The sequence below is a fragment of the Sylvia atricapilla genome, chromosome 1 (genome assembly GCF_009819655.1).
Source record: "Sylvia atricapilla isolate bSylAtr1 chromosome 1, bSylAtr1.pri, whole genome shotgun sequence".
In the NCBI taxonomy this organism is placed as follows: domain Eukaryota; kingdom Metazoa; phylum Chordata; class Aves; order Passeriformes; family Sylviidae; genus Sylvia; species Sylvia atricapilla.
This window is the reverse complement of record NC_089140.1, coordinates 20,210,895-20,227,993: the sequence shown is the minus strand read 5'-3', so window position 1 is coordinate 20,227,993 and position 17,099 is coordinate 20,210,895. Positions and strand designations below refer to the sequence as shown.

At 37.9% G+C, this 17,099-nt stretch overlaps 1 protein-coding gene across 1 annotated transcript in view; it reads left to right on the top strand.

The window, feature by feature from the left end:
• LOC136359716 (macrophage mannose receptor 1-like) overlaps positions 1–15,165 on the top strand; it is a 31,854-nt gene extending 16,689 nt beyond the window's left edge. Inside the window, exons 20-30 of the mRNA XM_066316609.1 lie at positions 467–609; positions 2,133–2,247; positions 3,502–3,650; positions 5,229–5,331; positions 6,141–6,373; positions 7,853–8,018; positions 9,036–9,188; positions 9,445–9,561; positions 11,120–11,287; positions 13,189–13,230; positions 13,645–15,165. Of these exons, the coding sequence (XP_066172706.1) occupies positions 467–609; positions 2,133–2,247; positions 3,502–3,650; positions 5,229–5,331; positions 6,141–6,373; positions 7,853–8,018; positions 9,036–9,188; positions 9,445–9,561; positions 11,120–11,287; positions 13,189–13,230; positions 13,645–13,883 (1,628 nt within the window). The 3' untranslated portion in view covers positions 13,884–15,165. The remainder of the gene's footprint in view (positions 1–466; positions 610–2,132; positions 2,248–3,501; positions 3,651–5,228; positions 5,332–6,140; positions 6,374–7,852; positions 8,019–9,035; positions 9,189–9,444; positions 9,562–11,119; positions 11,288–13,188; positions 13,231–13,644) is intronic.
• Positions 15,166–17,099: the final 1,934 nt, after the last annotated feature.

Below are 17,099 nucleotides of genomic sequence, written 5' to 3'. Positions count from 1 at the left end.
AAAATGGGGATGATGATGTTAATGTTATCCTCTTAAATCACACTCCAATAGGTAGAAAAGATACCAGAAAACTCTAAGACTGACAGAAGCTCAGGTAGGAAGGTAAACCAGCACTGAGTGCCTTATATAGACAGAGCGACTACAGAGACTTTACAGATCTCAGAGATTTAAGTGTTTAAACTAAAACTCCCTTTTGCCAATGCTATGGTTTTGCAATATTGAAATATCTCTGTTACGAGATGAATTATTTATATTCTAAATTTTGCTGGAAACCTGAATATTTTGAAGAAACAGACATACAATTACTTATTGTTCCTGAGGAAGAGAAATACAAATGCTGTAACCAGTTTTACTTCCTACAGTAGATTTTCTTTAGGAAAGGACACTTTTTATTTCAATCTCAATTTCTCAGTCTCAATTTCATTTTGTTTTGCTTTGCTTTGCTTTAATTCTAATTTGCTTTCAGGTACATGGAATGATATCAACTGTGGCAGTGTTGAGTTATTCATCTGTGAAAGGCTTAACAATACTGTTCGTCCAACTGTTGCTCCCACTTCACCCCCACCAAAGGGGGGGTGTATGGAAGACTGGCTCCTCTTTGATAACAAGGTGCAGTATGAAATGTCAATATATTGTATTTTTAAAAGAGCAGAATGAAAAACAATCTTTGAATCAGTTTTTCAATTGTAGCAGGGTTTTTAGCTATTACAAATTATGTTCCATTTGTGTGTATTTAAAGACCTTAAAATGACAAATCCTGAAATGGAAATTACAGCCTCTGTTGGGACCACAGCAGTTATGAGGGAGATCTTGACACATATACAAGAAGAAATCTTTATCTTAAAGCAACTCTACATGAGGGAAGTTGCTCATCTCTCTTTGGCACTTAGTCACTGTCTTTAGCAAAAATGTTTGTTCTCATTTACTGAGCTGAGCTTATCTGGCTCTCTCATGTTGCCTGGACACTTACTCATCCCTTGCCTACTAAGCAATGGCTCTTAAGCCACCAAGGCACCTTCCCTTGAGCAAATATATCAGTTTTTTTCTACAACTAAGCAACTTAAAGATTTTAAATAATCCAGTTATAAGATTAGCTGCACTTTCTGTACAATAACTGTTAGCCTTGTCAAAAGAGAAAACTCCAGGATAAGAGACTGTATGTAATAAAAATCCATAGATTTTCATCAATGAAGCTATTAAAGGTATAAAGCAACAGTGTACACTACAATACTGGTAATTAGAATACTCCTAGTAATGAAGATAATTCTCAATAACATTGTTTTGTCTAGCTCTGTCTGTCTTCCCTTTGGTTGAGCAAGAATATTTCAGTATGATAGAGATCCTTTGTTTGAGATCCACTAGACATTGTCCTCCTTTTCCTTCTCTCTCTCAGTCCTGAGGAAAAGTCACAAACTCAGTGTCTTCCATTTCATAGTGATGAAAGCTAAAATCTCTCTCTCTTGTCTTCACCTCCTGGAAGAGGAGCTTCAAAGGCTCTTCCCTTGACTCTTCCCTAAGTGTTTATACACCAGTTCTGACCACCTTCCATTTTCCTCAATTTTTCCACAAATTGACTGTTTAACTTTTCAGTTGCATGCTTTGCATAGCACATTTAGGTTTCTTGACTCTGACAAAGCTGTCTAATGACTTAAACCTTGTAAGATCCTATTTATAAGAAATTATAAATTCTTGGCTTTCTTTACTATGTCAGAATAGTTTTTTTGTGATTATCCTGTGAGAACAAAATCTGGTTTGACAAATAGGACAATAGGAGATGAGATATTTTGCTCCAATAAGTTATCTTATCCTTTTTTGTTTGATGAGGTCTTCTTCAGCATTTCTCTCATGGTTACATCTCAGAACTGTGCTCAGAAGGTTTAATCCAATTTCTGCTGAGATCAATACACTGACATATTCATTCTTTTAAGTATATGCCAAAATACCTGGCTTTATACTCATTTTCTAGTACAGGTCTTCTCTGTCTTCTCTGTCTTTTAAAGACAAGCTAGTAAGTACTGTTAAATTAGCTAACGTGAAATATTGATTTTATTTTGTTTGTTACAAACTGAGATGTTTTAATCAGAAATTAAAATGACATCTAGATTCAGATTTGGCACACTTCTCTTTTTCAGTGTTTTAAAGTCTTTGGCTTTAATGAAAATGATACATTAACATGGCATGCTGCACGAAACAACTGCATTGATCTTGGAGGAAATCTGGTTACTATATCAAAAAAGGAAGAGCAAGGTATAAAGTACCAATGTGTTGACACTGATGACACACCATGTAATTCCTGATAAAAAGATTAAAAAACATGTTAGAGCTTCTGCCATATATGCAGTTATTTATTCCATATTAATACAAATTTATGGTAAATGAGAAATTGCACCTTTGGAAAAATGCTTGCATATGTTTTAGTGTCTTCATTCACTATTAAAATCATAGTTTGGGGGTTAATATAGGATGTACTGCTGAAATAATAATTTTTTTATTAGAGGCTGGTCATATAATTAAATGTCCAATTTTTTTTTTTTTTTTTTTTTTTTTTTTTTTTTTTTTTTTTTTTTTTTAAAGAAACTAGCTGATCCTTGAAGTCACTTCCAGCTCTGGTCAATCTGTGATTCTATGATTCTATACCAAAATAGCACTCAAAAGGTGTAATATCCTAACCCAAATCACTGGGCACATAGCTGCTGAGCCAAATGCTGTGGGTGTCAGTGAGGGTACATCCTCAGGCAGCAGAAGGCTCCAGTGCTGGAGTCCAGCTTCCCCCGTTCCACTTGTTCTGCTGGACCTCAGCACCAGCTGGTCTTGCTGCTCATGTTGCAAAGATTTTAAGAGGCTTCATGTTTGTTGGGGAGATGTGCTACCTCAGGTCCTGAGGGATGCACATGAATACCTCATTCCATCAATGCTAGTGGTTTAAACTTCCTTTCTGTAGCAGAGGAAGGAGATTATTTAAGTGCAAAGTCAGTCGAGGCAGGCGAGACCTAAGGAGAGCAGCATCTGGCATTTCACACATTCATACATACTTGGTCTGTACATGCTTGGTTACTAAGTAGGGTTTTTTTTCAGTTATGCCTGTGAGGAATGAAGTTATTAAGTCAGAATTAACCAAAGAAGAAAAGGGAGTGCACACTCAGTGGACTCATTTTCTACATGCCAAGGCTTAGTGTACTCGTGTTAATTTCTGTAATACATTAGAATGTTTTCTGTGCTTCCTCAGATGATGAACAACATAGAAGAGTGTACAAATAAATTCCCTTTTTGTTAAAAATTTGCCCATCTTTGAATTTATAAATACTTTTTTCCAATTTTAACTTCAGATTACTGATGTTAAACATTTAATAATGTATATAAATTTTATTTTTGTCATAAGATTGGCACCTTATTATAAAGAGAAAACTCATCATCCTGGTTCCAGGCACTCTAAAGTTTGTGGCATTGGGGAAGAATGCATTCAGTTCCCTTCCTTATGCAATTGTTCTTTATTCCCTTCAGCTTTCCTTATGTCCCTCCTAAAAAATGCTGCAACTGATGCTTGGATTGGACTGAATGACATAAATGTGGAGCATACATACTTATGGACAGATGGAAGCCCAGTGGACTACACAAATTGGGCAAAAGGTTCCCGAAGTTATTATAGTATGGTAAGCATCAATTTCTGCTTGTCACTTAAACATTAAAACTTTGCTAGATGAAAAAAATGTATGTAGCTACTATTGTATCTATGCCTTTTCCTTTATGAAGATTTTTAGTAGCCTCATTGCCTTTTAAACACAGAGTAGCCATGTGGGAGATGCATCTACATATTTTTTTTTCAGTTCTGTGTTTGTCATGGTTCTGTATGAGTCCAGACAGAGGTTTGGAAGAATTATATGAAACTCAGACAAGTGAGCAATTTCCCTCATTTTACCATAACTCATGCTATATTTGAAAATAGGTTATATTTGAATAAATATAGCATATTTTCAAATATGCTATATTTGAATAAAGCATAGCATAAAGCTACATAATTTTGGGATGCAGTGAGTGTTATTTAGATTTGATGGAAATTCTCAGATAGTTGCATGCATTGACAGTTCTTGGCACTGAGCCTGTTAAGATAAATGCATTGAATGAAATATTCAAAAGAGAAGTCTAGGTCTTCCTTTCTAATTTTTGTCTTTCCCCAATTTTCATTTTGAAAAATCCTTTCTCCATGCTTTGAAACTTTTGGCATCTCTGTACCTTTTCATGTATAATTTTAAGACAAAATTTAGTGTTACTCTGTAATTGTGAAATGGCCAATGTAAAATGCTTCCCAATAGCATTCCTTCTATACTCCTCTACTAGCTCTACCAAGTTTCTCTCATTTCATAAGAGAATTGCTTCACATTCAGTTAAAATGCTAAAAAGTTCCTTGAGGTCCAGCTACCATCAGGCTAGAGCTGGGTTTTGGGATCTCCAGGGCTTTCCCATCTGACACAAGCCTATGCTTTCTGCAGAAGGCTGTGACCATTGCCCTCCGGAAATCATTTCACATGCAACTTGACAAGACCTGGGCTAGTGCCAGAAAGGGGGTTTGGAGATAATATAAGGTTATACTGAGATGAGGTGGGGACAGCTCCTGCCTCCTCCTGCAGGAGGCCAAGTCACATTCCTCTCATGTAGTGTGAGGAAAGAAGGAACGTAAAGGGTCCAAAGTGCAGCAGAAAGAGTGTGGGAGATTCTCCTACAAAAGGTTATTTCTGACAAATTATCTCTACATTGCTGCACTGTGGTGACCACTTTGGTTCCTAGTCCTGAACTGGGGCAGAAGGAGGAATCCAGCTCTCCAGGCAAGCTTCAGTGTGGAGAAGCAATTCCCCAGAACTGCCAGGAAAACAGCAACAGACCTGTGGAGACCTGTGGGCCAGATCTGGCACACACAAATGAACCTGCACACATACACACACATACAGGGCCATGCACCAAGTTATGTACATCCAGATAGTCCCATCCTCCTCCCTCTGTGATGAGCCTTGCAACTCCCTCTGTTATCCAAGGGCTGACATTTCTAGGGCTGAATTGCAAAGGCTTATTGGCAAATAATGTGCCTAACCATTGCTTGTATGAATTTTATGACCTTGGAAATATTCCTCTGTATGTACTTGTATGTGATATATGAGTCCGTCTATCTGGAAGAAGTAGGAATGTTTCCTACCTATCCACATCTTTTTTTCTTGTTAATCTCATTTATCTTGTAGGATGATTGTGTCTATTTGATGAAGAACCCTATTGAACAGGCAGGGAAATGGAAAGATGAAGGATGTAAAGCAAGCAAAAGTTACATCTGCCAAAAAAATTCTGGTGAGTTTTCTTTCACCACTTTTTATTAGACCTGATTTATAATGGTAATTTCAGACTGGTGCTAAAAGTGACTTTCCTGTAATTCTGCCCTCACCTAACTGAGATTAATGAAAGCATCACATGCATTATGGACCATTTTAACAAGACGATCACACATTTTATTTTTTTGGAGATCTCTTAACTTTTTCTATTTCAAAGACTAGAGCAGTAAACAACAACAACAAAAAAATAGATCTATGTATCATCATGCAGTTTATTACTTTTGACATTCAAAGTTGGCTGAGTGCACTGTCTTTGCAACTTCAAAACTGGATTTTTTAATGTTATACTAAAAACACTGCAACTTCTTTATTTTTTAAAACTGCTTGATTTCCTTTACATTCCTTCTCAGACAACTTCAGCAGCAGCAGTTACATCCCTCTGTTTGGTCATGGTGTGTTTAGCATACCCTCTTCCTTGTCAGAAATACTACAAATGCCAATATATAATGGAAAAACAGAAGGAATTGTTCCTTTTAATGCCCTACATTGGTACAATATGGCTTGGTTAGGTCTGGTGTTTACAAGGTGTGTTTCTGGGGATGATACAGACACTTATGCTAAAAGACCATTCTGACAAATATTAGAAAAATTTGTCAAAGTACATGAAAATGTGGCTTTCATCACTGCAGGTATTATTTACCATATCTTAATTTGTTATTGCAGTTTCTCCTAATTACATGACAATTCCAGTAACTAGATGTTCTCTCAGTGTTACAGGTTTGAGCCAATATAAAATCAAATTTTTGGTTGTTCTTTTGCATGTTACAGACCCCAAACTGCTGCACTCCCAACCCACAGTTCCGGCGTTTGGCTTTAACAATTATGGTGATGACCGCTATGAAGTCATCAACTACAAAATGAGCTGGGAAAAAGCAGAGAAGAACTGCAAGGATCAGTTTGCAGAACTGGCCAGTGTCTTGGATCCTTATGCTGAAGCTTTCTTGTGGTTACAAATATTAAAGTATGGGGAGCCTGTATGGATTGGCCTTAACAGCAATATGGTGAGTCTAACCGATGCTTGTGACAGTCATACTAATACCTTAGATAAGGTACTGGTCAGGTCCACAGATGTGTGGCACGAATCAAATCTTGCAGAGGTTCCTGACTTCCCTCCACTTGAGGAGATTTACACATTTAAATGTTTGTTCATAGTGTAAATGAGTGCTGTCAAAGCCCACACTTTAAAGGCCACCAAGGATGTAGCTGCAGCACTGAGTGGCTTCAGTGGTAAAAGTGGTGATGAAGTTCTCACTTCCTGCTCCATGGTCTACCACATGCTCCTGTGGTGGAGCACTGCTGTTTCTGAAGGCACACTCTGGTGCACACCACAGGAAAAAATAGGTTAAACATAGTTATTTCTTTGTGAGCTTAAGTTTTTGTTTCAATTTGCAGCCCATCAGTACAAGAGCTCATGCTGGGCAATAGTGGAAACAGCAGGGTTCTGGCAATGGGGACTCCTTAGGCTGCTTTTTTGGAGCTAAAGCTGGTGCCCTGTGTAGAACTGCCAACAAGATGAGCTAAGGGTAGAAAGGTCTGAAATGGGAAGTATCAATAGAGGCATGTATAAAACGTAGCTACATATTTTTGGAATTGAAGCTGGAGGGAAATCGAGTGGAGAGAGGTAGAGCAAGAGCTGGGTGGGACACAGGTCTGAGAGAAGGCATAGGTACTGAGATGAGAGGAACTGGAGCTGCACCTCAGTGAGATCACTGGGAAACTGGGATTAAACAGGAATCTGGAATAGAACATGGCCAAGGGTCTCTAAGCAGACAGGAAAGGAAATGGCACAAAGAATAGGATGGGAGTCTGCCTCCAAAGATCACAGGAGGAAGGATCTAAGCTGCACAGGATGGAGTGACAGAAGCCATGGATGTGACTAATGTCAGTCATCCTCTGCAAGCACTGGTGATATCCATTGACAAAATACATGCTTAGCTCATCTCTGCTGGTTGGTCCATGCAAGACCCACAAACTTACCACAAGTGCAGTTAGCATGGGTGACAGGGATCTGTGGTCCAGACCCAAGGAAAGCCTCATCAGTTTTTCTCTCTCCAGTGAAACCTCAGATTCTTCTCTTTGCTTTCTAAATATCTAGAGAGGCTTACTTTAGAGGAATGCTGACAATAGTTTCTCTGTAATCTTTATTTGATCTGAGTGTAGATGTGGAGTCATTTATTAAAAGCTTCATCTATGTATTCCCATTTGTTACCTCAGGGCCCTTTGCAAATTTAGAGTATGAGACAAATGGTGTGAATCGAATAATGTAGGCTGCACGCTAAACAAACATCTCTAGGACCACTGGCATACCTGCTGTGAAGAATGGAAGTGTGGACAAGTTTCTTACATATTCATGACATAATCTTGTGCAAGAAACCATGATTCCAAACTTTCCTAATTTTTGCTTACATTCAAGTGCAATCAATGTTCTTCCAATCTAATTCTTGTATGTGAAGTAATCATAATTATGATTTTCCATTTAGAGTGGTGGCCAGTACGTATGGTCAGATAGAAGGAGGAGCAGGTATCTTAACTGGGCCAGTGGAGAACCAAATAAAAACAAAGCCTGTGTCTATTTAGATTTGGATGGTTTCTGGAAGACAGCATCTTGCAATGAAACATTTTTATCTCTCTGTAAGCAATCCAATGGTAAGTTCTGAATAGGAGAAATGTGTATCGGGAAGCTTGAATTTGAGTTAATGTCTTTATTTGAATTTAGTTTTCCACATATGCAAAGGTTGTGATAAACAATGTATGCCTTGTGGTAAACTCTTACTTTTTTAAAGGAATAACTCTCAGATCCAGTCTGTGTGATTTCCAGACATTTCATTTCACAGGCCAGTCAACACATGCACATCATAAAGACAGCTGCAATACTTCATGCCACATGCCGTAGTGGATTTTTGCATCCTTGTTTGTCAAGAACTACAGAATGAATCAACTTTAGCCTAATTATAGAATGTATTTAATGATATACTTTTACATTTAAAAGTATCTTTTGAAATATTGTGAGTTAAGAAACTTCTGCCAGTATAGGAGCCAAATCAATTAATTTGTTTGTTGCTTCTGCTCAAAAACTTTAGCACTCAGACATTGCATGCAATTTTCAAACATGTTTCAAATTATATAAGAAATTCATCATTTCTGCACCATAATTCACAGCAAATTTTATACTATTTTAAGCTCCATTTTGGCTTTAATCAGGTGTTTATAATATTACCGTAATTATAAAAGGCCAGAAATTCTGCTTTTTCCTTGATTAGGAAGTATGATGTACTAGAGCAGGAACAGACAACTTCTCTGACTGACTTTTCTAGAAAATGGCTAGACACAAGCCACAGACTTGTGGTGTCGAGTTCCCTTATGTATGCTGACTAATTCCTCATTTTGTTTCACACAAGTTTTAGGTTAAATAATGCCATGTTGAAGACAATTGCAGTTAGACTGGTGTAAGCCTCCTTTAGCAGACTGGAGAACCAGCTCCAACCGGAATAGTTTATTACTAGTTTCTCAAGCTTAATTCAACACTTTATAATTAGTTAAGTTTAGCCCATACTCCTTTTCCTGGAATAAATACCATATTTGTAGGGCTGATGTGTGCTGCAGGAGTACGTATTTCACCTGGATTTTGAAAACTCCACTGAAACCCGTCTGTCTTCTTAATAGAGTTAATCCCTAGTGAACCACCTCAGCTTCCTGGGAAGTGTCCTGAACCGAAGCGTGGGCGATCCTGGATTCCCTTCCGTGGGCACTGTTACTATGTTCACACCACTTCTGAGGAAAGCTGGCCTGATGCTTCCATGATGTGTATTCAAATGGGTAAGTGTCCTTTTTTATTAGGATATTTTGCAGGTTGTTTGTATGTTTGGCTTTTTAATCCAGAACCAAATGATAATATGCAGTGTGTGTATGTGTGTATCAGTTACAAGTTACACTTGATTTAAATGCATTAGCAAGCATTTTTACTACATGGCGATGCTGGCCATGAAACATATAATGATCTTTTACTGAGATAATTACTTTAAAATGAAAAATCTTGCTGAAATGATATGTAACTTTTGATTGGTATCTTTAGGTGCCTCTCTGGTTTCCATAGAAGATTCAGCTGAAATGAATTTTCTCTTACTCTACTTGTCTCCACTTGCAAGTGACTTCAGAAAGTTTTGGATAGGATTGTTCAAAAATATTGACGGTATTTATTTCACAGTGCATACTGAGATGAAAATAGATACTAAATAAATAGAGTGAATACTAAGTACTACTAACATACTAAATAATAGTACCAATATGCTAAACATTTACTAAACAATCAGGGAAAAATAACAAATAAATAATTATTTATATTTATATTTATATTTATATTTATATTTATATTTATATTTATATTTATATTTATATTTATAATATAATTTTATATTATTGAGAATATAAAAATTTATATTTTTATTCTATTTTTATTATTATATTTCTAGCTTTTCTGCTAAAATATGTGAAACACAAACCACCAAGGGGTCTACATTTTCTGTATCTTTGTTGCAATCAGAGTAAATATGTCTGTAAAAGATTTTAGATTAGCACCGCAGTAGTAGACTAAAAATGTTTCTTATTGCCTTTTTTAACTCAAATTACTTGACACTTAACCACTGTAGAATTTTAAGCAAAATGTTGTCTTGTCAATAAATGCTGAGTTAAATTAAATTAAAATTTATTTCTAGACAACACAGGGCATTGCATTTCATATGAGCTGGCTAGAAAAAAATACTAATCTAAATGTAAATGGTTTTTTTTTCATTAATTTTTGGTGGAACCCTTCATTTCAATCCAAATATGTTTAATGTGGTTGTTTGGTTTTTTAAATTTTTTTAACTGCTGTAATTGCAAATTTGATGCTGTATTCTATATCATCATAATCCTGAATCCAGTTTCTCTTGGCAGACTTTGAGGGTAAACCTCCAGTTTAGGTGGGCTCCAACTTCTGGTCAAGTCTGTGTCCCTCAGCACCAGCAACAGTGGGCCAGGTTAATCTGTTCTAGCTGAAAATGAACACTACAAAGGCAGTGACTTGCTCCTGACCTGTCCCCACAGTGCCACAGTGCTCCCTGCCGTGCAAGCAGGGCAGGAGGGAGCTGCAACTGCAGGGGAGGGACAGAGGAAGGGGCACTGAGGCAGCTGGATACACCAGGATATGCTGCCACAAAAGCATGCTGAGGGAGAGAAGATGGCTATTATTCCTACTTGACGGGAGATGCTTGACAGTCAGCAGATGAGATGATAAAAGAGAGAGCTAATTCAATTTGCAAAGATAATTAACTAATCCAGCTCTAATAAAGTAGTTATTAGCTGATCTTGAATACACACATAAAGAAAATTCGAGCATTCTTTATGCTCGTACTGCTGATACTGGCTTCTGCAGGTGCTCTGCTTTTCTTAAGGCTCCCAGGTAGAGTCCTGGGCACAGGCTTCAGCTACAGGTCCCTGGGTAGCTGGACGGGTCTTCCTTTCATCACAGACAGATGTGAACGCTAATGAAGTTAACTTTGTGAGCATTTGCATTTTGTACACTCCCACCTGAAAAGCTCTGGGTCTTAAAAGAGTGAGAAATAAGTGCTCTAGAGCTAGAAATAGGTATTCTGTGATACCAATTTATGCAGCTAAAAAATCCCAGGTCTGATCTGATATGTAATTGTGACCAGTAGACTAGAAGTTATTCCCCACTTCATTCACTCACTAGGTAATACATTTGGTTTTAGGAGAGTGGATATGGATGGACAGAAGTGCTGTAGAATATGTCAACTGGGAGAAAGGAGAGCCTACAGTACTTTTCGATGAACACTGTGTTGACATGGATGTCTCAAGCGGAACTTGGAGGACCTATTATTGCTCTGTTGACCAGAATTTTATCTGCAAAATCCCCAAAAGTAAGTTCTAAATTTCTTTACATTGGATTATTTTAAAAGTATCATCAGGCCAAATCTTTTAGGCACTGGGTACATTTTATGGATTGATGCTGATGCATGCGAATCAAAGCCAAGAGTAATTTCTGTTAAAAATTGTGAGAAGTAATGTTGGAGAATAATCTGAGTCACTGTTCCCTCAGTTTAAAAGCACTGACTTCTGGGCAGTTACTGGACTCTGGGGTAGAGAAGAACATATATTCTCTTGAGAGTGCAGAGAACATTCATGGATATTATGGTTAGAGTGCAAGGATCAGTAGATGATGACCAGATGATTAAACTAGAGAGTGCTGAGAAGAAAGGCAGATACTTTTCAAGGGGTAAGCTGAGGGGAAGCAGTACAGTGCCACTGAGCTCCTGCAGAGAGAAGACAGGTGCTGCTGATGGGGACAGTACTACCATGGTGAAATGTTCTGGGATCTGCTGGATGAGCAAGAGGGAAGCATGAAGAGAGGGTGGGCAGTGGGATCCAATTCATTTCTCTGCTGACAGAGGCAGGATGAGACATGCCAGGACAACCAAACAGCATGTCATGGTTACTTGTGGCCCTGTGCTGTTTTGGATGACAGCTGATGTGAAATCTGAGTGACACAGGCTGGGGCAAGTCCTGCTTGTGTGCACAGCAGTGCTGCATAAAACATGAAGGATGTGAATCTGCACACAGGCAGCTGTCAGGGGTCACTGTATGTGCACTCACCCAGCTGTGTTTACACACATCAGCTGGGAGAGAGCTTGAAATAGGTCAGTCAAGTTTGCCAGTTGCAAACAGATCCACCACACAAATGTAATTGATGTAGTGGAGAGCCAATTCTGCCTGTGGATCTTCACATGTTGGCAGGTTGGCAATGGAGTCATCTGTGAACGTTTTAGGGCCCAGCCAGTCACTCCTGTAAGCAGTTAACTGAATCATACTCCCCAGGCAGTGGAGGGAGAAAAGGAATCTGACTAAAAATACAGCTAAAATGCTAAATACAACTATGCTTTTCATTTTCACAAGTGTAAAAAAATGGAATTCTTTAGTGTGAAATATTAAGCTTTACACTGCGGAAGAGTAAAACTTTGAACACAATCTACCTTACATAAAAAGTGTTCAAAGAAATGAATAGTGAGATGACAATCAGTCTTGGGGTTTTCTTTTTCTACAAGTATTTTTAGCAAGTATATTTCATGGATTTGGCATAATTTTTCAAAACATATTTTCATATCATTTTCATGTGCACATACTTTCTTCAGCTAGAGGCCCCAGCACAAGAAAAACCTCAACTGGGTTATTTTTAAACCATTTGAAAAAACCTTCTTTTAAAATAGCCTACTCAACTTGGTTCAGAGAAGGACTTTGTAGACGGTCTGAGAGCTGGAGCACCTCTGGGAGAGCTGAGATTGTTTAGTCTGGAGTAGAGAAGAGTCCAGGGAGTGCTTATAGCACTTTCCAGCTCCTAATGGGGGCCCACAAGAGAGCTGGAGAGGGGCTTCTTCCACGAGTATGTAGTGACAAGATAAGGGACTTTAAAACAAAAATGAGTAGGCTTAGATTATATGTTAGAAGGAAAATCTTTACTGTGAAGGTGGTGAGCAACTGAAACAGGTTGTCCAAAGAAAGCTGTGACTGCCCAGCCCTGGAAATGTTCAAGGCCAGGTTGGATAGGGGCTTGTGAGAAATTTGGTCTCTGGAATGTGTCCCTGTCCAGGGCAGGGGGCTTGGAATTGGATGACCTTTAAATCTTTTTTCCAACTCAAACTATTCTATGATTCTATGATTATTTAAAATTTGTTGTGACCAAAAAGTAAAAATTATGTATGCAGTATTTATTTCATTAAACTGTTGCTTTCAAACTGTATGATATACATATTTTTAAATTTTGAAGTTGCTGAAGTTGAGCCAACCCATGATTCACCTGTCAACAATGGTAAGTTGGTTTCTTTAAAGCCCAATAAACAGAAATTTCAATAGGTTTATAGGAATTCATTATTTACAAGTGGAATTTCCTCCAGAAACTTTCATTTAAATTCCCATTTAACTGTCATATTTTATTTTAAATCTGTTCAAAATGAGAACACTTCTCTCAAACTGTATGTCTTCTTTTTTTTCCCTTACAAGTTATATGCATAGTACAGTAAAATGCTCTTTAGAATAGATTAAGCCAAATTTAGCATTATTTACCTGGAACATGCATTAATTTTAACTGCTATTATGATTGTTTAGTACTTTTGTTTTAACTCATTTCCTTACTTAGGAATTTTTGTATATTTTTGTATATTTGCTGTATGCCACAGCAGTCTCTGGGCATTTGTAGCAATTGTTTCTGTTTTGTCTTCCACAGCATCAACAAACAAAGCTGCTGCTTCATCATCAGGTGGTTTAGGTGGGATGATTTTTATACTGATCTTCTTTCTGCTCACTGGCACTGGCCTCACATTGTATTGTTTCTATAAAAGAAGACGAGATCGACAAATGTTTACAGCTGGGTTTGACAATGCCATATACCGTGGTGACATTGGAACTCATGAATCAAATTGTCTTGTGACCAATATTGAAGAAAATGAGCAGGAAACAATTTAATAGGCTGGGTAATCTTGGGCCTGATTTTGAAAAGAATTAAGTGTTGACATATGAGAATTCTTAAGGAAAGCAATTTTCTCCTGTGGAAATTCTACTTAATTTTGCATGGGGTGCTTCTTGCTTTCCCTACTTGCAGGAACAAGCAAAGTTGCAAGGCAGATGAAGAGATTTGCTCACAAATTTTAGTACCTCTGAGGGTTGTTGAGCTTTCACATGAACCTGGAGCTATGTTGTGTCAGCCAACACTCAGGCAGCTCCAATGTCTGCGCACATCCAGCATCATCTTTAGACACAAGAACTGTGTTCACCATATTCAGTTGTGAGGATATGGTCCTTAGTGGGTTCCAAAAAGTATATCCAGACCTGTAGGTATCCTCAAGATGTCCTGTTGATCTCCAGCACAGGAAAATTGCACAGGCTGGACAGGATGTCCAAGCTCACCTGGTGCAGATCCCTGCTTGAAGCAAGGCCAGGTCCCAGCCTCAGGCAGGCAACCTGCTCCAGTGTTGTGGGTCCACATCTTCTTTTTCCTACTGAGGTACCACAGAAACTCTTTGTGTTGGCCATAATATCAGAATTAACATAATTTGCTGATCTTTTTATGACTGATGGAAAGCAAAGTGTAAATTGTACAACTTCTGCTATAGTTCTGTAACATATGCGCTGAGAGATTGACTACGATGAAAGGTGGGAATGTATTGTGAATAGTAATGGTTTATCATTTAAACAGTCGAATAGGGATCTCAAAGGGTGCTGTAAAAGAGTGGGAAGGAAAGGGGAATTACACTTAACTCACATCTGAACATTTACATAAAGTATATTCTTGATATCTCCAATGCCAGCATAGATTTCTTAAATTTTTAGGCCATTTTTTCAAAGCCTAATGAAACTTACTTTTAGAAAGTCTTTTCTAACTTCTAACCAAATTCTCCCTGTCCAAGTCCATTTTAAACTTTTGAGTCTCATTCTAGACTTCCATCAGGATCTGGTCTACTGGTATATTCTCAGTCTTCATAAACCCTAAAATAGGCTCATGTACAGATGTTTTTCATCTTCAACTTCCAAATGTCCTTTATGCCAAGTGCAAACAACTAAATGGCTCAAAGCTCTTAGTGCAGTGAATGTCCTTATTTAATTTGATACTTTTTGATATTTTAATCTTTTGAAAGATTTTAATTGTGTTTAAGTTAAAATATTTTGTGTGTGTACAAAATACATGTAAATAAGTTTTTATTCTGCATTGGTTCACTAAACAGGAATTAAAAGACTGATTCTAAGTAAAGAGTGTGTCTCTTCTTAAACAGAACAATTTATCATAACATTTAAAAGAGGAAGGAGGGATAGGGCTCTTAATCTTTTATACACAAATGAACATCCACTTTTCCTAGTCTAGCATGTCCTTAAATGGTCTTTACCAACCTGTAAAACTGTGTCTCATTGCTTCTTTATCCATAATATTTGCTCTTATAATAGTCTAATGAAAGTGTTGTAATTTAGGACTACTTGTGTGCTGTTCTGCTCCAGCAGTTTCTGAGACACATCTTATATATTGATAGATCTTTCATTTCTCCTCTCAATATTTGCTGACAGCAGCACTAGCTCTTCCTTTTACATTTTACTGGCCATGTCTTCCAGATCTCTCATCCCTTCTGCTGTTCCATCCTAAACCCTGTGCTGTAGGTCCTTCTGACAGTGTACTGCCCCAGTGGATAAGGTATTCCAGCTGAGATCCTCACAGCACTGAGCAGATTAAAAAGATTTAATCCACTCTTATAACACTCTCCATAAATGATCCTTCTGTCTGGCTTGTCTGAATTTGTTCCACAGGATGCATAATTTCGGAGAAATAAATGGCTACTGGAATACAATAGGCCAAAGCCAGGAAGTATGCCTAATGAGAAGTTAATTAGTGAAAGTTCCCAAGGATTGATAGGCAGCCTGTTGCACCCTTGTGGCATTTGTGAGAACTGAACCCAGAGTTCACCGGGTCCGTGCAGGGCTACTAGTGCCCACAAACATTAGCAGAGAGAGGATTGTGCATCTCAAACCATACTGGAGACAGCAGTGGCTGATGCCTGCTGGTGAAGAGACCCTCCAAGGAACTTTCCAGACATCTCCTGAGAATTCCCTGGAGTGCCAATATGGTTCTTTGAAACTGAGTGTACAGCTGGGATTAGTTTCAGAATATTGCTCCAACCAATAATGGTGATTGCCTGAGAGCTTCTTTCTGCTCATAATAGCAGCTTGTTGGAGAAAAACCCAAACAAACAGAACAACTTGTTTTAAGAAATGCAGTTTATGATCTGCGTTTCTTCCCTATCAGTGAAGCAGGAATTTGCAAGAAACATACATCCTAATATGATGGATTTTCTTCTCAAATTTAATAGTTACTTGTAGGGATTTTTTATTCCAAATTAGTCTCCTGCAGCTATATTTCTGAAGGAAAGCTGTCATTGCCACTATTTTATACCAAATCCTAGCTAATAGACCAACTCCAAGAATACTCATGAGATAAGACGGGTCCAATACCTAGTTTAAAGGCTGCTTGTGTGAAGGTAGGAAAGAGATATCAAATGCTTGGACACAGAATATAAAGCAATCTCTCTACACAGCCTAAGAACCTTTGGTGTTACACTGCTGTGAACAGAAAGGTGGGAATCACAATTTTTCAGCTTGTCCTGCTTCCACATAGATTCTGGATTTGCACTTACATGCAAAAAAATAGCATTTGTAAAATGCGTCTCCACATAGAAAAGATGTTGACACTTACTTTCACAGTTACTTGACCTTGCTTTTTCTGTATTAGGGTGGTATTTTAGGGAGAATGTCCTGCCTTTTCTCACAATTTTCATTATATCCCTAGCCTATGACATGGATGAAAAAGTAATTGATTCTCTACTTGTACTTATTATAATGTAAGAAGTAGTAACTGCCTTTCAGGAAGGAAAAGTTGTGGAAAAAATCACCACTGCAACTTTCTCTAAGGTCAGACAAGAACAGAGCCATGGCAGATAGATATACAAAGAAGAATGGAACATCCACCTCTTGCTAAAGAATAGCAGTTTAGAGAAAATTTGCTGATATCAGTATCAGTACCTATTAGATTTGGGCCCCTGGAAAAACACAGGTCTAAAAAGAAACTGCTGAACTACAAGTCTTTACTTTTGTAATTTAATTTTCTAAAACTAGGGGACTGAACAAGGAAGTGAAGAGTAA